Source organism: Sylvia atricapilla, chromosome 2 (genome assembly GCF_009819655.1).
Source record: "Sylvia atricapilla isolate bSylAtr1 chromosome 2, bSylAtr1.pri, whole genome shotgun sequence".
In the NCBI taxonomy this organism is placed as follows: Eukaryota; Metazoa; Chordata; class Aves; order Passeriformes; family Sylviidae; genus Sylvia; species Sylvia atricapilla.
Window position 1 is genome coordinate 104,783,899 of NC_089141.1, and position 22,197 is coordinate 104,806,095.

The window sequence follows — 22,197 nt, forward strand, 5'->3', positions numbered from 1 at the left end:
AGTAATATAAGTGCATTTGCTTAAAGATGCTGAAAAGATTGATTGCTTTTTTACTAGCAGAAAATTCTTGCCACTTGGTAATAAATACTTACTAATTATGTAACAGACAGGAAATTAGGAAAGTGCCACATGGCAGTTACTAAAAGCACCAAAATAATAATTCCAACCTCCAGCTACAGAATATTATTATTTAACCTTACTCCACAACTCTTATGATCATCATCACATTTGATGTGATACTTAGAAAAGCCACTAGATGAGCACTGCCTGTGAGTGACAGCTCCATCCTACCGATTGAGCCACAACATATTAAAAACAAGATCACATCATTTAACATGGGGATGACTAATCATACATTTAGTCTCTTAGCCATAATTAATATTATGTACATTTAAATCAGTCATGTCATGCTTAATAACTGGAAGTCAGTTTGAATAGAATAGTTAGTTTTTCAGTGACATTTGTTTTCAGAAGTCAAGCCCTGGCTGAGCTTTGTGTTTAATATCAAAATATCCATGCTACTGGGTGCATCATGATCAAAAGCAAAGTCTGAATCATGATGAAGATGAAAAGTGTAAACAGCAGATGACACTGAAGATCACTGCAAATGTCTACTTCATTTCATTTGAACTAAACGGAAAAGGGTTTTCTGTCTTTAAGGGGTTTTTTTTCCTGGAAAATGGGACGTAATTATTTTTTGTGACAACCTGAGCTTCGTTATCTTACCCATGGTTTCTGAAGTCTGGCTGCCAACTACACGAAGAAGCATTGGCTGACTGCTGCCTGACCTCTGCAAAGAGGTAGAAGGAGATGACAGTGTTGTACCATTCACCTTGGCATCCGCCTGTGGCTGAAATTGAAGAAAAAAGTGACATTGCTATTAACAGCTCACTACTTTATATCTCTGTAATTTTTATTTTTTGCAAGAATAGACATAATTTTCAGTCTGTTTTTAAGTAAATTCATCCATGCAACCAATGCACCTTAATTCTGAATAAAACAAGGAAGAAGGCTGAATAAGAACACTGAAACCTGATTCCCACATTCTCACTTGCAGCCTGTAAAACAATTTTGTACTTTTCTCTGACTCGCCTCTACAGATATGATTTCTTGGTATGTTCTTGCTATTGATAACGCTTCACACCCTGTTTGGAAAATTACTCTTCAGAGACCAAGAAGAAACGCCTGAGGACTCACCTGCTCCAGCAGCTGCCTCAGCCTGTGCAGCTGCGATTCCAGCTGTTTGTTGTGATCCTCCAGGATCTGCATCCTGGCCTCCAGGCGGCCCTTGTGCTGGCGAAGCAGCTTGGCTTCTGCGATGAGCTCGGCGTCGCGGGGGCTCTGCGGGGACACCGGCATCATCTCCGGCGGGGACGGCAGTGGGGACAGACCCTTGTGCTCGTGCTGCTGCTTCAGGCGGTCGTACTCTGCCTGCAGGTTCCTGGGGGCAAGTGACAAGGGGGCAGAAGCTTTATGGCCCCTGCACGGGGCAGTGACCAGACATCTCCTGTCGTGTGGTGTGGTGTGTCTCACTTCTCAGGGCTCACCTGCACCGAGTTCCCTTCCCGCTCCTGAACACGCACACACTCGTGGTTCACTCCCTGCAGACCCGCACCATGCGGTATTAGATGGATCTGTGATGCAAATTGCCTGAAGGCTCTTGGCATCATTAGAACTCACAGGTGATTCCCTCCCAGGGCACCTCATGCAGGAGGCTCCAGACACCCTCTGGAAGCCAGGAACGGACTGTCCTGGGCTCAGCCCTTCCTCAGCTTCCTGCCCCTTATCCTCCCCGCAGAAGTAGGACTGCCAGTTCCCCTCCACACATGGCTACACCTGAGGAGTCATTAGTGCTAAAGGAGGACTCAGAGTTACCACAGCACCTCACAAATACTAAACCAAAGCAGGTATCACCTGGCTGGTCGATCTGTTTTGCAGATGAGAAACCTCAGAGGCAGCCATACAAAAAGTCAGAGCAAAACACAGAACTTGGCTGTCAGTCAGGTCATATCACTCTCCTTTCTTTGGATCTGCAAATGCATTTCCAGCCTAGGGCTAAAATTATCAACTGAAGATGAGAATTAGTGACCCAGTCTGTTAAACTGAACTGCACTGACTTTTGGGGCTATAATTTCCATCATCTTTGTCCTGCCTAGAGTGCTACTGTCTACTCCAATTTTATGGCACTGCTAAGCTTGTTCTTTTATTCCACAGAACTCTAATTTTACTTCAGTAAAACATTCCATAGATTAATATGATCTGTAATGGTCCACATGAAAAAAATAACCTACTAAGCAGAGAAAACACAGAAGGTAAGAAACTGAAACCTTGTTAAAGGTAACAGTCCAAAACCGCAAAAATAGTAACTTGTAGCAGATACTTCATAGGCAAGGGAGGCCTAACAAACTGCACTGGGATTTTGTTGCTATGATGCTCTTTTACAGCTTCCCAGAGGGGGAAAAAAAGGCTCGATGCTCTGGTAACTGCTTACTCATCACAAGCACTGACCCAGATTTTACTTTTTCCAACTTGCTCTTATTTGAGGTTGTGAGAACAGACACCTTTTGACAGTTCTGCCTGCAAACCACAACACACTCTGACAGTTTGGTCTGGAAGCTTAACAGTACCTCAGAAACCGCCCAAAAAACCCTCTTCTAAAAGAACATTATTGTGACCAGAATGAGAACTAAAGGAGGACAGATCATTTCACACGGCTGAGAAAGCAATGCCAAGGACAAAGACAAGCCACTAGCTGTTCTTCAACTGTCCCTGTGCTCCACAGCAGCTGCATGATGGACATGTCCTAACCTGGGACACCTCTGGCACCCCCAACCACTCAATCCCTAAGGGACGTCTGACCTACATGATCCCTCCTCTGCAGAAATTTAAAATTAATGAATAAAATAAGGGCTAATGATTTTTAACTTCAGGCCATATCAGAATTCAAGATTTATTTCCTTAAAACCCACACGAAGAGGCACAACAGGAGAGGTCGGGGGTTTTTTTTTTCCAATGAAGTTTTTTTGTTTTAGTGAAAGACAGAATTTCAAGTTCATGAAAATTATCTAGAAAAAAAGGGCTATCTATACTGGGAATAGATATTGTCATGTAAGTTATGCCTTCCACCTGACAATGTCTTCTGATACTTCTAGCTGAACAAACTGGTGAATAATTAATAAAAATACAAAAGGGAATAGTAATGAACATGACAACATGTTCATTACACATAGTGTTATTGCTGACTGAAGTTTATACAGGAATGATCAGCAAGCTGCTTTTCACAAAGTCCGTAGATAGTGGCTACCACTACCCCAGAGGGATTTCCCGGATACACAATACAGGCCATACTCTACCAACAGCAGACTCTGAAATTTGAAGTGCTGTAAAGCAAAAGATAAAACATCACCCTAAGGGAAACTAAATAAATGCACTTGGTCATACTTACGACATAATCAGATACCTTGCTACACAGAAATCTGCAATTATCGCCTGTATCAATACAGGGGAGTCCTTCCAGAAAGGGTGGTATTGAAATACAAGTAAAGACCAGGGAGTAATTCAGATAAAAGTCCTTTCATGTCTGATAAAAAATAATTTTAAAATCTTTCTGAAAGCCTACAGAAAAAAAATATGTAAAAGATAATCCAGAGGTAGGTCTGAATTTGGGAGTTCTGTAATTAAATACTATAATACTGTTGGAACAAAGGAATGTAATTTTGAAGGATGCATGTGGGTTTTCACAGTGCACCTGTATTACTGAGTTTTCCAGCTCCACCTTTTCAGTCCAGCTACAGTCCTGCATCCAGAGAACTGAGATTCATGGTAGCTTCAGAGGCATAAGAGTGATGTGCAGTGCACACAATCAATAATATCATAACTGGGATCTAAACATATAGCAATGGAGAGGTGTATTAACATAATGGAAAAAAAGCTGCAAATTAAAAAAGGAAAGAATTTGAAAACTGCTGTAAGAATATCCTAAAAGTGAACAAATGGCTCCTATATCCCCCTCTGGAACAGCTTCAAGCTGTGTGGTGAAAAGGACTGCTGCTGTGGGCCAGGCACCCAAGGCACTGCCCACAGCCCTCAGGGTTCTGAGGAGAGGCACTCTCTGACACTTTCACCATAAAATGGGACATAAGAGAAAAGGGAGGCACAAATATGCTCCCCTCTAAATGAATGCATCTGAGCAAGCACAGGCAGTCGCTGGAAACCTCACCTGCCTCCAGCACAGCTCAGGCTGGGTGACTGACATCTGGCTGTCACAAACAATGCTGCTGCATGTACTCATGACTGGGAAAAGGAACCCTTCTTCAGTAAGAGTATTCAAAAACCTCACAGATTCCATTTACAATGCTAGCTACTCTTTGAGGCATTTGTGAAGAAAGGTAACATAGGAAGCATGCAGTGTAACCTTGATTTATGCAACTGTACAGAGCTGAGTAGTAAAGAGTGCAGGAATTATTAATCACATCTATCACTGGCAGCATTAATTGCCTGGTGACAGAAATCCTAGTGGACTCTGCTGAGTAGTCCTCTCAAAGGCAATTGAGAATTCGTGAATACATGTTATTTCTCATCTCCCTACAGAAAATCAGTGGTCTGAAGAAACAGACGAAGATGGTAACTGAACCACCTACCCCTATCCATCCCTCACTAGAGTGACAGTGTTTACTCAGGATGCTTCACACTCCAAAGATCTAGGTTCCCTTCTTCAATGCCAAAACAAATACTGAAAGGAGCCACAGCATGTTTAGAAATGCATCACTTTCTTGCTGCTGGCAACTATACAGAAGGAACTTATGTGAGGAGGCCATTCATCATTCTTCAGATCTGAAGGAACACCAAAACAGGGCATCTTTGAGATCCAGGGTGTCAGTGCTTTCTCTGGTGGCACACAGCCCACTGCACTCCTACTGCAAGTCAGGAAAGGCAAAGGAATGGCAAATAGCTCTGGCTGGAAATCTCATTTATTTAGTTCTTGTTACAGGACAGCTCAGAGCTGGGAGAAAGAGGAGGGAACATGAGAGAACACTCCCTCTGACATTCAAGACCTCAGTTCAACTAAAACATTAGGAAACATCCACTTTCCTGATTAATTAAAATAGCAGGAAGGTATTTTAATTTTTTGCAAAAAGTTTTGACTCTGTCACTGCAGAACCACATGCTTTCTACTCAATGCCACTACAGTACATCCTAGCCAGTATTACCTATCCTACTGTATAATCTGTGTAATGTATTGTTTTAGATGGACATCAAGAACTTGTCTTCTCTCTTTCAAATACATTCACTCTTGAGGAAACAGTCTTTGTGAGGGTTTTATAATTGGATTTTTCTTTTATATTGCAATACAGTAATAATGCCTTCAATAGCAAGATTGCTTTTTGTCTGTTGAATACAGAAATGGTCTTATCACAATATTCCATGTGATGCAAAACTCAGCATGAGCCTGAAGACGTAAAACTCAAATAAAACATTTTCAGCCATTGAAAATACTCTCTAAAATGCTCACATTTTAACAAATATAAATTATTTAGCAGCCAAATCTCAGCAATACATTATTTAAGGAAGTCATACTTGCAAGCTACAGAAGAACCAAGGTCTTAAAATGCTAGCAGATAAATAATGAATAACTAACAAGAGGTCCTTGGAACTAACTGACAAAACCTCAGTCAGAACCATGCCACAGCTAGGTTAGTTTGTAAGTTAGAGAATGCATTTCAGAAGAATTCAAAATAGGCAACAGAGCTTTTAAACTGTCCAAAAGCAAAACCTCAGAATTACAATTTCAAAGAGTCTTTTTCATTTAAGTAACAAGTCAAGATGGAAATATTTGGGAGGCCAGGAACTGCAGCTGAAACCCAAATGAAGGTCAGAATTCAATCAACAGCTCCAAGAGAGAAAGCAAAAGAGAAACGGGCTTTTTTGAAAAGCAGGAAACTGGAGAGCAGAAAAAAAAGAGAAATGACAATGAGGTGTTCCCAGCATCACAGCACAGCCTCTTCTTGGTACTTCATATTGAGGCATCACTTGTGGCTGCTTTCCTGGGAGCTGCAGAGAAGTGACTGCACGCCCTGATTCTTACTGTAGAAGTGTACAAGACACAGCAGAGAGCTAAACCTGGGCTGTCAGAAGTTATCACAAGTGTGTGCAACAGGAGTCATGTCAACACAGGCAGGAAAGGGTGACTGGTGCACCACATCCAGCTCAGCAGCAGCAAGATGTACCTTGAGAACAAAGGAATGCCTTCATCCTGAGGCAGTAACTAAAGTTTACATGGAAGGTGTTTTAGGATATGCATGGGAAGGAAGATGTGCTCAGCCACTGGAACCAGGTTCACACAAGGAATTAGGTGTCAGGCTGCTGATTACCTTTGGCAACAGCCAAGAAAGGTTTGTGCAAACTTGACGGAGGAGAACGACTAGGAAATAGAAATCTAAAGGGACAGGACTGTTTTTAAAAGTAGGTAAGTTATATGAATGCCTCCTGACTGATCCTGTCTGAACAGCTTATTTTTCTAAACAGGAATCAGTGTTTCATCCATACAATTGTGGTTATCCAGCTGTGACAAGCAACCAGGACAACAATAACTTTTCAGCAGCTACCTTACATTTTACATACAGGTTATTTATAGCAGTTTGCAAAGATAAAAGTCATGACATTGTCATAATCAGTGAAAATCAGAACAGTGTGACCTCCACACTGCAAGACAGAGCTCTATGGGCCTGCTGCGTTGAGCACCCACAAAAGGAAAGGCTGCTTGTGGTGGAATCTCATAATCCACAACTGCACCTCCAGTAGAAGAGATGAGAAAAACAACCTTACAGACTAGAGCTCCAGTTTAATCCAGGACTGGTAAACTTCAAACCAGCTATTTTTAAGGTGTAATTCCTGCCTGAATTTTCGCCACTTTTGCCATCCCTCATCAGTAATTGCTAAATTAAATAAAGCCCATGCTGAAATTTAAGGCATGAACTTTCAAAGGGCTTTTTAGCTTATTTAGCTATCTAGCTCCATGTTATACTGATTTTCATATACTACCTTTCTAATCTTAAACTAGTCTGCTTTCAAAGTCACCCTCCTTTCTGCTAGGCAGCTTATTTTATATACAGAGAGAAAAGGATTACCATTTTTTCCTTCTTCCACGATTCACTACATAATGCTGTTTAAAAAAATAACACCCACCTCCTGAGAACGAAGTTATCACCAGTATTGTACTAGCTACTAGATATTTCTTAGCTACAGTCCTGAGCATGCAAAGTGTGATGTCTTATTTCAAAATACTGATTTTTCTCCACTTGGGCTTTATGTGCTATGTAGTAGGAAGTTTGTGGTTTGTTTCAAACAAAATCTCCCTGCTGTTCAGTGAGCAAGAGCTTTGTTTACTACAGCTTTCTGTGTGAAATATCTTCCTCATTCTTGATGCCTACAATCTTCTCCATTCTCTCAAGCCCTCCTGATAAAAAAGTCTCTGATGGAGCCACTGTAATTGATTAGCACCATCCAAAGAAGATATACAGGGAGAGAAGATCTATGACACTGCCAACTCTTGCATTATTTTCTTGACAAGCCTAAGGTAAATGATTAGTGCATTAAACCCTCAATGTAAGCAGAAGTACCTAACTCTTACAGAACCAAGAAAAAGAGTATGAAAATGCCAGTAGACTGTACTATAAAAGCTGGACTGTATAAGACAAACAAACTCATGTTTTTTCGGTAGAAGTAAATGATTTATATCTGACAATCTGCCTTTGGTAGTCCACAGTTGTAATTACCAATCTTCCAGGGTCAAGATCTCCTGATTTTTGTGCTGATGGCACAAGATTCTAGAGTTCGGTATAAAGAGGATTGCAGATGCTTCAAGTATGCAGTTGAGGGCTTTTAATGGTGATTAATGAAGATAATTTCAATTAAATTTGAAGTTAGAAGTGGTAAATGATACTTTTTTATTGAAAGACTAAAGAAATAGCAACAAGCAACACCTAACAGAGAGAACAGATAAAGGACCCAACTTTAACCCACTATGAAATTAGTCATATTTGTCTTGTCAGAAGCAAATGCAGTTTTATAACTAATTTTATCCCTAAAAATTTTAACAAACTGAATGCAACCTAACTGCACAGTGTAATTACTTTTCAGACTTTTTACTTCAAGTTCAGCGGCTGGCGTTGTAACTCACCTGTTTTCCTCCTCCAGGTCTGCGAGGATTCTCTCCAGTTCCCCTCTTTCCTCACTCTCCAGAGAAATCAGGATCTGGGCAGGGCTTCGGGGCTGGCTCAGGGGGGACTCCTGGTTCAGACTTTGGCAGTAGTGCTGGATTAACAAGTGTTCATCATCGCTGGAAAACAGAGGAGGATGAAACAGGCTGTTCCCTTCCTTCTTTTCAACTTCACAGTGAATACGAGGAGATGATTCACTCCCAGTCTCTCATTTCTTACAAAGAGATTTGCTGAACTCTTTGCAACCAACAGCAGAGCAATGCACCTTAAAGCAAATCTGCTGACCTGTTTCACTGAGTCTCTGGTAATTTTCCTTCTCTGCAGAGACCACCTCCCTCCTTCTCAGCTTCTCAGATACTTAAAGCCAAGTTTTGCAAGAGCTGACAACCTCAGCTCTCCTCTTTAGACAAACTTCAATTAGGAATTTGCTTAAAAAAAAAAAAAAAAAAAAAAAGAAAAAAAAAGGCAATCTGCTCCCTGATCTGCATTGTGGAAGGGTGATTCAAGCAAGGGCAATGAATTTATTTTTGTACCTACAAACTCTCCTTATGTAATAAGTGCATGCTTTATTTATCTTTTTTTTCTCTATAACATTCTAAACTAAGTAAACAAAGAAAAACCCCATAACTAATATAATGTAAGTATGTCGTTTTCCACTCAGATGTTTGGCTTTTTCTAAATTTAAAAGTGATGTACACTGTCAGAATACAAATATGTTCTGTTTAATACATATGATCTCTTTCTCTGTTTCTATTGCCCCTGAAGCTGTTTGACATCTGAAACAGAAATATCTCTAGAAGAGAAAAGGAAATACAATTCTGAAGACCTCAATCACCTCCCAGAATACCTGGATTATTTTAGGTGTGGTTTAGGTGCTAAGGAGATGCATTCAAGCCTTAAGCAATGCAACTTCCACCAGCAGTCACTGAGAAACCAGGAAAGATTTCTTGACACCATAAAACAGAGTCAATAAAAATGACACTGCTGCTGGAGATCTCATAGAAAAAATAATTCAGTCTAGTCAGTCTAGGGTTTTTTCCTGTTATGTTTCAAAACCAGAATTCAACAGGCATTTTGAACAGCTGTTATTGTTCAAAAACTATAATTTTCCTTGTTTTCATTTTGTTCTGAAAATGTTAATGATGCAATTTTATGACTGCAGGAGTGCCAAAGCAATGTAGAGCACATTAACATTAGTTCACAAAAGAGAAGTATTAATTTTTCACAAAAAGAGAGGCTTGCCAGTTCCTAAATTTATACTTTTCATGAAGCATTTCAACTGTGATTTCCTTTAAACCACTGCTTTGCATTTATAAATATTCTTACAGATCTTAAGTGAATTAAGAGTGAACAAGTGACATAACTACTGCAGTAAAATGTCACTTTACAAGCATACCCTTTTTGTGTGATTTTCAGCCTGCACAGATATTTTATACATCATTGCAGTGACACTATATAATGAAATCTTTTGTGATATATAAATGTGTATGTTGTGATTTTATTTCCTGCCTTTCTTGTTTCCATCACTCTACCTGTACTGATTAGCCAAATAATCCAAACCCTGCAAGAATAACAAATAATACTTAAGCATAATCTGACAAGCAAAATCGAAGTAATTACAGTTGTGAATTCATGTTAAGCTTTGATTTTGCTGCACTTTGTATCTATCTGGGTAACATTTCTTCCAAAATTCAAAATGCACAGTTCTAATCTCATTTTATTAGTACAAACTGAGGAATAAACTGGATAGTCAACTTATTAATTGAATGCTAGTACAACTTCCAGCTGATCAAAAAAATGAACTGACCAGTAAGACCTAAGCGTAATACAAGAGATACAGTGTATGCATTATTTCTGTGACAAGGACACAAATATTTCAGCAGGACAACACAAAATTTCATCTGTCAGAGCGTTACTGCTGTCCATAGTAAACCAAAATTAACTACAACTTGGAAACAAAGCTGGAAACAAAGTTTTCATTAACTGCACAAAACTATACCAACATTGCATATATATTAGCTTTGAGGCATCATTTTAACTTTCTCCTTTTACCAATATATTAAAACAATGAACTTGGTTCTACAGGATATTTTCTTTCAAAACTGGTAGGCGACAATCCTACCAAGTCAAAAGAGAAACTATTTTGACAACAAAGAAACAGCTTTATCGCTATCCAAGAACATTATGAGCTCAGAGGCTCAGAATCAACCTCATAAAATGCTATTCATTTGGAATCTGAATTTAAGTGAATGAATTGGCCAGAATTCTGTGTTGTGAAGGACTGCTATAAATTTAATTGTCTGAATTTTCAAAAAAATCCATCCCTTAAACTGTGATAAGGATGAGATCATGTAGAATAGATAAGAACATTTTTAAAGAAGTTGGGGTTTTTATATCTGGTTGATTCAGAATCCATGCTATGGCTTCTCCTACACAATGAATGAACCAAGATCAAATTTTCAAACACATGACGTGGCTGTTTCTGTGCTGTCTTCAGAAACATCACTTACAGTTAGATCTGTTTCATTTTATTCAGAGAATAAACAACAGCAAGAATATTATCAGAGGAGAGCCACAAAGGGTTTCAGTGAGATATAAGATTTACCTAATTCTTAAAAATCAAAACATTTATTTATAACTCTACATTTAAAGTAATACAATGAATGCTTGTCAGTGATCTGTCCAACTTACAGGTTACTACTGCTAGTATTTAATGGTGGAGATCAGTCCCTCCTGGCTTACACTTGCAACGTATCCCAGGTATTTGTAGACCAAAGATTTCTGTTTAGCCTCACTTATTTGTATGACACTCTTCCCACACCAACATTTTCTAGCTTACAGCAATTTAATCATAACTTGAACTAGGATAGAAGGGGGCTTTTTGTATCTTTGTCCTCAGAACTCATCAGATTATTCCGTATTTGGAATATGGAAATTACTAGCTGAATATATGAGTAATTTTTGGAAAGAAATTAGTAGTTTTAATTTTGAAGGTATCAATCATTTGTTGTATGATTTGGTATTAAGCTACAAGCTATTAATCCAGACACTATGATACAAATTGAAAGGACATGAGCACATCATTAAATTGAACCAGACGTGATAGATGGTCATGCAAATTCAGCACTACAAAATGTCATTACAAGTTATTAACCTTTCCCAGGAAAATACATGTCAAAACCATGAAAACAGCCTACTTACATGCTCTCATTAGGTGAAATACTGTCATTTAGGTAAGAGCCATTGGTATTCTCCATTTCTGCTAGCCTGTGGAAAAATAAACAAGATTCATTAAAATCAATTATGTTTTTCAAAAACTTTGTTTGTTTTAACATTCTGGAAAGAATTAAAGAGCGGGATGTTTTTGACGAATTTGAAACTCTAATTTACACTCGCTGTTGATTACCAAAAGGTTTTTCAACAAGCTATCACAAAAGATTGTTACCATGGCCTGGCTAAACTCTTAAGTTTTCAGCCCTTTCTCTGAGGTTATATTCCAACTTCTCTTGATTAATTAATTCCAAAATCAAAGAAAAGCCTTAAGATGCCAGGAGATTATACAAATTGCTTTGTACCTGGCAAGGTCATTGTCAAAATTGTAAAAATCTGTCTTTTCTCATTAGTTTTCACACTCAGCCCTTCCTAAAACGTTCTGCATAATTCAGAAATACCTCTTCTGATCAAGTGATACTGGAGAAGAGAAAGAGGCCAGAATAACTACCTTTCATCACCTCAACCCTTGAAAATTTACTTTCTTGATGGAAAAACATTTTCGTATTTTCACAATTAATCCACTTGTTGATTCTTAGGAGCAGTATGAAAGCAGAGAATTGAACTAAAGTAGTGATATATCACTATTTTAATCCTCCAAATCAAGAAAAAAATCCTGTTTGCGATATTTCATGAGGTGAATTAACACTATAGTGACACCTGAGATTCATATGAAAGTTTGGAGGTTTCTGCTCTTCTCATTTTTACTATTATATCATGGTCCATATTAAAAACGAAACCCTATGTGGAATCATAGGAGGGTTGGGGTTGGAAGGGGCTTTTAAAGGTCTCCAGTCCAACCCCCCTGCACTAAGCAGGGGCATCTTCCACTCAAACAGCAGGCTCAGAGCCCCATCCAGTCCGACCTCAAATGTTTTTGGGGATGGGGCATCTACTGCCTCCCTGGGCAACCTGCTCCCAACTGCTTCATCGTCCTCACTGCGAAAATTCCTTCCTTACATCTACTCTGAATCTGTCCTCTTTTCGTTTAAAACACTACCTCTTGTCCTATCACCATAGGTCCTATTAAAATATCAGTAGCTGAGCGCACAGCTTAATGAGGACCCCAAGGGACCTGAAGACCAATTCTGACCACACAGCTGCTCTGGGCATGCAAGGTAGGATGGGCTGGTTAACAGCAACCACAGATGATGCTCTTGCATCCAGAGCCTGGAAAGCAAAACCCCAAATTTTACGTTTCTTTAAGAACTGCTCAGGTAGCCTCTAGGTCTTCTTTTTTTCTTTTTAAAGTAATTTTAGAGAAAGATCTGCCTAATGTCCAGCTGGTCTCATACCTGCTAGCATAATGTTCAATGCGTGAATGAGTATCATCGTGTGAGAGCTGAGGGGACGAGGCAGGCCTATAAGGCAGAAAACACTGATTAATCACAAACAATACCCCTTTAAAAGTAAAAAGACACTTAGCTATGCCTATACCCTCACATCTCTATGCCTTATGCCATGTTTGATAAAAAGCAAGTTAGAACTCCAGGTGCTGTGTGTGCCTCCTCAAGCCATCGGTGCAATGTACTGTGGTGCCACACTGGGGATTTTGACCATTTGCAATCCGTCTGTTGCCACGACTGCTCCTCACACCAACTCCTAAAGAAGCCTTTTCCAAAGGATTTATTCAACCATTTATTCAGCCAGAGCTTTCACCCTGGTTTTTCCCTTCACACCTGCCTCCTTCATTGGTGTTGCTGCTTCACATGCAGCCCTGCACAGGCTGCTGAAGTCCTGCAGGGAACATCTCCTCTGCCTCCCACCCAGCTCCAGTGCCTGCTTCCAGCACATCCCACTTAAAAGAGCCTTTAAGAATTATTCCACAAGCAGCTAGAAATAAATACAAGAAGCATAAAATGTCTGAAATGAGCCTTTAATAACACACTGCAGACACTGATGATTTTGCCTATCGTCTTTGAAGTGCTGCAATCTCAATGGTAGCTCAGTGTGTTATACAGGGGGACACTAAATTATGTTGGGTTTTCTGCCTGACAGATGACATGAGGTCCTCTTCAGTTTTCTGTTGATGAAAACAATTCATAGGACTTTTCTCAATTAGAGTATTGTTTCTTAGAGCCTCAGCTCTGGAAAACATCAGCATTAAACTGTGTTGCCTATGCAATTCAGACAGTACCCTTTGCTGCCACGTGGGATTTAGGCAATCTATGAGAGGTGCCAGACTAACAAAAAGTGATTGCAGCTTCCCAAACTGCATGGCAATTTTATACACTTGCTAAATTTCAACTGCCCTTTGTTCCATCTCCACAGACTCTCCTGGAACTCCTGACTGAGGAAGAAGTTTCTCCCCATTTTGAATTGTTGCATACTGTGGTTCAGGATGGCACTGCCCAAAAGTGATTGGATTGCATTGCACAAGCTGATCGGTTTTGTATTTACTTGTTATAAACCAAAACTGTAATAATCTTCTGGTTTGTAATGTTTTCTCATATTAGGAGTTTCACAATCCTGCTGTAAATCTACTCGACTTCTCAGCTTCCAGGTTTCTAATCAGCCTCCAAAGGGCTCTAGATTAGGATTCTTCTGAATTCATAGAGCTGTATGCTGGATACACAACATTCATCATCATTAATATCTCTTCTCACAGAACAGCCAAGTTTTTCCTCTTGAAGACATTATAGCCAAGTATAACAAATCTCGTTTTGTCTTTGAAATGAGCTTTGGCCTCTACTTTTACTCATCACATATTCAAGCATTGCTACAGCACACCAGAGGAAAAACACTCAGTTCACAGAGTTCCTTGGTGCAGCAGAGATTCAGTGGATGAGCAACTGCTTCTCTGACTCAATATCCCATTCTGTGTAAAAACGTGCAGGGAAGGGAGGTGAAAAGGACTCAATTTCTTTAGAGCAGTGGATCATGGAGCAAGATAATGATGGTTTTCTGATAAATTGAAGTTACTCTCATTTTTTCTATTTTTTTTTGTCATACAGCAGATGCTAAACTGGTCTTAACTGGTACCATCAATGCAAGAAGAGGTCTTGTTTCCAACACACAAACAAACGTTGATGGTAATAATATGCATAGACTAGGAAATGTGTGTTAAAAGTAGTTTCAATTTTGAGTTGGATCATTCTCTTAGTGTCTCTCACCCTGGCATTGCACATTTGTAGTAGTAAGAAAGAAGTGACAGCACTTGATTGGGACCTACTGGGCAATGAAATGTCTCTTTTTGCAGTACTGCATGGCAAACTCCATGCAGGCCTTACTCCATGAATATATCCTTGCTGCCTTGAAATTTATGCTGCAACTTCAAAAGTGACCAAGCTGTGTAATGTACATAAAAAGATATATTTTTTAAAAGACAACACAATGTTTTGTAACTTTCTGGAACTGATTCTGCTTGCTGCAAGCAGGGAGTAAGGCTAAAATTCCAGCATTGTCTCTGCTTCAGAACATACTGCAATGGAGATATACCTCAAACAGCTTTTTAGAGGTTTGCTTAAGAAAGCAAATTTGCTTGATAAGCATTGCTTTGTGTTGAATTCAGCTGCTCAGAGGTACTTTTGCCAGTCTCTGAGCAAACTTGAGAACAACTGTGCTGTATTTTACATACTCTTAGTGACCACCTGTGCTAGAGCTCACAGTCCTTCCTCTCTGAGCACACATACTCAGCACACCTACTCAGCTCAAACAGTCAGCAGGAAGGCTGAGTGACACAGCCAATATTTAGCCAAGATAACCATCCCTTTTACAAGGGCTCCACATCTGCCTTGCTCATGCTGAGGTCTGCAGGACTAGCCTGGGAATTCTAGTCAAGTCAAGTGGCAAACACCACCTTCCTGCAATTCCCTGCGCCCCCGGAGACCTGGCTGGCAGGGTGAGGGTACTCGTCTTTGTTCAGCATTTTAGTTGATGCTTCCTGAAAGTGCAGAAACAAGTAAATTGTATTTGTATCATTGTATCATCACAGTTCAAGTAAAAAAGATACAAATTCTCACAACTTGTGAACTATCCCTTTAATGCCTGGCAAGCAGCGTATCTGGGCAAAACACTGGATAACAAGCAGTAAGAACCATTAACTTCCAACCAAAAAAATCCATTATCTATTTATAAACAGTTCCATGTACACCACATGTTGGTGTCAGAACAGCACTAACATTGCTGAGTGCTGCCAGATGATGCTTTTCTGAGGCACTTCAAGCACAACCAGAAAACTGGCATAAGAGCACCAGAAAAAGGCATGAGTGTAGAAAACATGGGAAAGTTTTATGATAACTGGTTTTTCTGCTGAAGCTGGAATCACCCTGTAACTAAAAAACAGCTTTAAACCTGGGCAGCTCAGCAACTTGAATTGCCAGTCAAGTGCTATAGCATGAAGGAAAGAAATAAAGTTAGCAGAACAAAATTAAGGGCAATTCTTTCCAGCCACTATTAATTTCTTATTTTTCTGCTTCCTTGTCAGACCAGATGGAAGGATTATGCTCCGGAAGACACCTGAGTTAATCGGGTAAAAAGTGCAGCCTCTCTGCACAAATCCTGCTCCTCAGTATTTCTCCAGTTTCTCAGGTATATGTGTAGTATATAACAGCAAACCTTTAGTGTGAAGCTATCAGTGCAAACACACCACAATGTTATTACTATAAGTAACTAGAAATAACCATGTTATGACAGCTTAATTTCATATTATGTCAGACACAGCAATGGCATTCCACATGATCCAAGCTTTCTTCGAATTGTTACTTTTAACTTTGCAATTGTTCTGAAATATAAGGAATCTAGATCCACTCTTGCATCTATAAAAGGGCATCCTCAAGCTCAAAGCCCTCTATTTTCAGTCTGGCTCCAGACTTTTGGCATTCTCTGTGGGTGAATTATCAGCCATATGAGGTTTGCAGTCTTAGATGTGCTTCTTGGTTGCTCAGATTTCCTAAAAGTAAGAGCACTTCCCTTAGCTTTCCAAGGCTTTTGTGCTGCCAATGAAAATTATAAATCAATATTCCAATGCACACATTTCATTCTTGTTTATTCTACAAAAAGTTCAATGGAGGTGCAAGCCATATACATTTTGCCATATAGAAATATAAAAAAAATCTGTTTATTAGTTTCTCATTAGATATCAATATGTGAATTAAAATCATTCCTCATTTAACATTATTCTAGAAGCATCTGTGTTACACTAGAAGTAGCAAATGCCACAATGGTAAATATAAATCTATTTTTAGTTTATGCTGAGGCTGTTACTACAACAGTAAGACAATGCATGTGCTGGAGTGGTGCAAGAAAGAAAATCTATTCCACAGCCGAAAAATCCTGCTTTTTTAACCTCTGAAAAAATACAGTGAACATTTCCCCATTTCAACCTGCCTTCGCAAATCTGAATGTATCTAAGAGACTGTAATAAAATACCCAGTGAGCTCTGGATTAACTGGGGCACTGGAGTGTGCACGGTTGCACACAAAACCAAATCACAGCTTTATCTGCAAAACTGACATTCCTGAAACTGAATTAAATCCATATCAAGTTCAATCGCTGTCTTTCAAAAATCATTCAGTATACATTCAGAGGGATCAACACTTTTTCAGAAACACAGGCTTTTAAATGACAAACTTTGATAAGCATTAGTAGGTCTGCACGAAACCCCTGTTACTTCAATGAAAAATACATACTCCAAAAAGAGTACACAGTACAAAATCCGTGACTGCTGGAAATTCCAGGATTTATCTCATTCTACTCATTTGGGATCAAAACATTCCTTCAGAGAGTGCATCAAAGGAAATAACCATAAAGAAAGAAGGAAATGATGTAATGTAAAACTAAACAAAGAAATAAACAAAAAGAAAAAGTGAGGGAGCGCAGCAGCAGTAGCAGCAGCAGCACACTTCAGCAAAAGTACTCACGCAGAATCTACTGGCCAGAAGTTGATCAGAGTAACAGGACTGCAAGACAAAAAATGAGGAGGTGAAGAGAAAGGCAGAAGAAACTCAGCAGCAAAATAATTACAGAAAGTTAAAAAAAAAAAAAAGTCACAATAACGAAAAAGCAGAAATCCAACAGACCAACATGAATGGCTGTGAAGAGCGATCAACCAAAAAGTGAGAAAAAAAATCTTGAAATCTAAAATTTAAAAAGAGAAAGAGCGAGAACAAGCTGCATGCAATTGCCATTAAAAAACTGATTAAACATGTAAAAAACCAAAGGGAACTGGAATAAGTCATTGATTCCTCCATGTGCATCATTACTGCTTTTTTTCCCATGAAGACATCAAAGTCATTTAGTAAGATTAAATTTATAGGCTGAGAAAAAAAGAAAAGGTCACAAACACTGTAGCCTAATTAAAAAAAAACAAACAAAAAACAACAAGGAAAGATACCATTTGGAAGAAAATAAAAAATTAATTAATGTATCATTAGCCTCCAAATTGCAAATCAAACTTAGAAGTTTGTAAAACTGCCAGTAAGACTGTGAGTATTTTTTTTTCTAACTGAAGCTGAAGTTCCTGTATAAGGACAGGTGAAAGCAGATAAGGGCAATGGCAACTGGAAGCCCAGCTTGTGTTTTCCTGCCAGGCAAGGTAAACAGAATAGAAAGCCATAAAGAGGCTTTATGCATTTAGGAAGTGAAAGGAGTTGGCACCAGCTGGGGAGCTCAAATAGTGTACCAAATGAATTGCTACTTAGATACTTCAGAGCTACTCACGTTTCCATGTTGTCTCCCTCCAAGACAGTCTGCACAGGCAGGTAGCCCATCCGTGGGTGCTTTGCAAAATATCTTTTTGTTCGAAATTTGTTTTTTAGTACCTTGGCAAAGTCACGGACGTCTTCTCCTGAAGTTGTCTGAAAGCCACAAATCACAATGAAATCATCTCTCATGAGGTTGTCACTGATTTTCAATTGCCTCTTCCTTTGCTGGGTCTCTTGGAAGAGCTGTGATCACACCAAGCACACCTGCCAACAGCTTGCGCCCTGAACCCCAAATTTTATTTCTCCATCACTGTCATCTTACAATGCCCCACACAGACACTGCTAGTGGGGAGGAAGGAGGCAAAGAAAATAAGTTTCAAAAGCCCCTGACTGGCTCATGCCTCACCTCAGGTGATCTCAAGAAGACAAGCAATTATTAGACAAAAATTTGTCATTTCCTCACCTGGCTGTGGGGGGACTCTCTGCCTACTCTTGCTTCAGCACTAAAACGGCTGCAGGGGAGGACACAGTCCGTGTGTCCAGCTGGGTGATTCACTGTCTGGATCCCAGCTCTTCTTACCACATGTTTGGCATCTCCATCTCATGGACCTGTCTATCTTTAGAAGTCTCTAGGTACCTTTTCTTTCCAATTTCCCTCCTCAGCCTTCTGTGCCATTAATATTTTGATCAAAGGGAAACAAAAAGCAGGTGAGAGCTGCTGAGAGCTCTCAGATCAGTTATTTATTTCTGCACCTGTTCAGTGTGAAGCTAGCAGGCATTTAAGATCAATACTCTGAGGAAAGAACAATTTGCATGAAGTTTTCTACTCTCTTGCCTGCAGCAGGCTTCCCTTGCTGCTGTAGAGACCAGCAGAGGAGCACAACATAGATTTAAAAAGACCAGAAAGAGTCAGGAAGAGTTTCAAGGATGTCTGCTGCGAAGATGCAAGTCTTATTGAGAGCCTGATGAAGAATCAGGCAATTTTCTCATGAATTTTAATGTAAGACTTCAATTACTTCAGTCAGGCTGCACTCCCTTCTCTGAACCTTGCAGAAACACTAGACCCTGAAGTACTGATCTTTTACAGTAAATTAAGTTCCTCCTGACCCATATAACAATATTGCTTCTCCAATTTATCTAATTTAAAGGAAAGAAATTAGAGAAAAGTTAATCTTTCTGACATCTTTACTGAGTTTTATGCCTTCTGCATAGAGGGGAAGGACGTGCTAGAACCTATCAGTTAAGCCAACCTTTAGAGAGCTGCTCAAACACAGATACAGAGATTTTTAAAAGGTAGAAAAATTAGGGATATCCTTTAAAAAACAACTGCAGAAAGACCGAAAAGCCTTCACAGAAAAGGCAAATATTATCCCTGTATTTATGAAACCTATGAGCTTCATGTAAAGCTGGAAAGAATTTGGCTCCCTTTCTGGTCAGTCTGTCTGGCAGGAGAATTCAGTGTTAGCAATGACTGGCAGAGAAGTGACACAGCAGAACCTATGAGCCAGTACAGCAGCATATGTATTTTCAAGGAACTGAGATAATGTTTGGTAATATTGAGTATCCCTTCCTTAATTAATCAGAAGTAAAGACTTCTGGGGAAGGAAGGGAGGGATGAAGTGTGCCCAGACCACCCAGAGGACTCCTGAAAGAAGATTTATTGAAGTGGCTCCCTGCCCATGCCCCCAGAGGAGGGAATTCCCTGTGCTGAATTCCATCTGCAATGCCTGCCAAGAGAGCTTTCAACCAGCTTGTCATCAAGAGAGCACACAGAGCACATCAGCTGGAAACACAGAAAAACTTTTAATATTTAATATTGGTATAAATAGACTAAGCACAGTTTTCTGTCCAGTTGTTCACCTGTGCCATTTATAACCATTTATTAATGCCCTCTCTATTACTGATGTTGAGAACACTTTCTATTGCATTTGACTGTAATTTGGATTAAGTGTTTTCAGGTATTAGCAACGAAACATTCTTTGCTTCAGCCTTCCTGGGACTGTTCTCCTCCTCTCTCCCCTGAACCTTTTCATGACAACCAAACAGCAAAATGCTGTGTTTGCACAGAACCATCCCAATCTAGCTGGTACCACAATAATCTAGAGAAGAACATACATCTTCCAGTGACAACTAAAAACATCAGGCACCTCTCATATGATCCAACTGCCATTTAAAAATGTCCAAGGACCATAAGAAAGGCAAAGAAAATATGATTATTACTTGGACGAGATGATAAACTGAGGCTATTTGCAGCCAAACCTTCTGATTTACTCCGAAGATGTTTTATTACACATGATTTTTAGAGCAAAATCATCCAGACCAAAATTCCCAGCAGAACCGGTTTATGAGGAAGAAAGAGTGGAGTTTCAGCATCCCAGCTCTCTTAAATCGAAGGAACATAGGCACATGGTTTGAGCATGTTCCAAAACTATTCCAAAACCAAACTATTTCGTAAGAAATAGTTCTTTTTATTCACACAGGAGAGTAGCTTTACCACTAGCTGACTTTTCCCAGTTTGGTTCAAAAAAACTGCCTTGCCAACCCCCTCCCCAGACCTCTGCCCTGACTAGAAACCTTAGATGTAGACAGGTCTATCAGTTCAACACACTTTCTTCCAACAAGATGTTTTCTATATTCATGCGTCCCTGTTCATTAAACCCTAACAGAAAATTCATCCTGCATTTACGTCTCAGTCTGTAAGTTGTCTTCTGTGCTGGAAAGCTCTTTAAGTCCTGTCTCTTTGAACAGTAAATTGAGCTGTGTTGCTTTCAGGAATAATTGTTACAATTTTTCTGTCTAAATGAAAACTAGACAACTGCCTTGCCCTTATTCTGACTCAACCTTTTGCAAGAGAGGGAAAATTATCACATCCCTCAGGTATTTAGCATGAGTTCTCAAAACTCCCCCAAGCAGAATTAAAGACCTCAGTGCTCAAAAATTTCTTGATACTAAGAGGGAGGAAGAATAAAAGTATCAGAACACTTCAGTGTGCGCACTGAATTATTGCAAAGGTATTATCAAAGAAGGCATCACATGTCTTGTGTCTGCCAAAATACGTTTTAAGGTGAGAGATTAGTGTGAAGAAAGACTGATAAGTGCTCTGCCACCTGCATACTCATTTTCATTCATTTAGAAAACAATTACAAACTAGACATAGCTTCAGTGGATGCTCAATACCTCAGTACTTGGGTAAATTTTTTGTAATAGCAGCAACACAAAAAAGATTGGGGCTTGCTGTGTCACATTCACTTCCCCCTCCACGCCAGTTAATCCTCCTCTAATTTAGCTGGCTGCTTGTGCAGCCAGGCACGGCACATTAGCACGGGTTGCTGGAGTTCAGGGAAAAATCCACTGGCTGTGAATGGTTCTTTATTCTGATCCAGCAAACTAGACATGGTGGCAGGTTTCCTGTTCGCCACTGTGCTCACGTCTTAGTAATCCGTATTTTCAGGGACAACACAAACCTGCTGGACACAGCACAGCAATGAGTTGCTGCAGGTTGGGAGCGTGCATCATAATCCTTTTTTATTTCTCTTTCCGCAAAGCATACTAAAAGTGTAAGAAAACAGTAGGAAGATACTGGTTTGTGCACTCTGTGCACCACTCACAAATCTCTCGTGTTGCTTCTTAGCAAGAATAAGAGTGGCAAAGGGCAAAGCAAACCCACAGTCAATCCAGGAAGGAGGGCTCAGCTGCAGGTGGAAAGAAGGCTCCCAGGGAGCTGGTCACTCACTCTCTCAGCCTGCTTACGACTCAGATCACGAGATCCTGCTCTAGGAATGCCTGCAGTGGAGAAGTCTGTTCAGACCTGCCCAGGCAGCACCAGCGATTCCCACTGACTTGTACAGCAGTTCAGTCAAATTGCCCTTCCAGCAACCTCAGTCCCTGGGGGACAGCGCTGAAAATCCCAGCCAGTGAATACCAACAGAGTCAGTGAATGTGCACTGCTGCCCTTGCAGAGCTTCCCAGGAAATATAGATAGATATAGGTAATGCAAATAACTATCCATAAGTTAAAACTAACAAAAATTCTGGGCTTGCTTTACTATCATATTTTATGGGCAT

General features: G+C 39.8%; 1 protein-coding gene across 15 annotated transcripts in view; it reads right to left on the reverse strand.

The window, feature by feature from the left end:
• The window catches only part of DMD (dystrophin), a 978,823-nt gene that overhangs the window by 19,665 nt on the left and 936,961 nt on the right, over window positions 1-22,197 (reverse strand). For 9 of the 15 annotated variants that reach the window (XM_066314017.1, XM_066314023.1, XM_066314021.1 and 6 more), the window contains 7 exons: window positions 18,150-18,286; window positions 17,351-17,389; window positions 12,785-12,850; window positions 11,421-11,486; window positions 8,180-8,338; window positions 1,198-1,441; window positions 727-850 (listed from right to left, as the gene is read on the reverse strand). In XM_066314017.1, the coding sequence (XP_066170114.1) occupies window positions 727-850; window positions 1,198-1,441; window positions 8,180-8,338; window positions 11,421-11,486; window positions 12,785-12,850; window positions 17,351-17,389; window positions 18,150-18,286 (835 nt within the window). The remainder of the gene's footprint in view (window positions 1-726; window positions 851-1,197; window positions 1,442-8,179; window positions 8,339-11,420; window positions 11,487-12,784; window positions 12,851-17,350; window positions 17,390-18,149; window positions 18,287-22,197) is intronic. The other 6 variants (XM_066314014.1, XM_066314027.1, XM_066314029.1 and 3 more) reach the window with 3 other exon arrangements.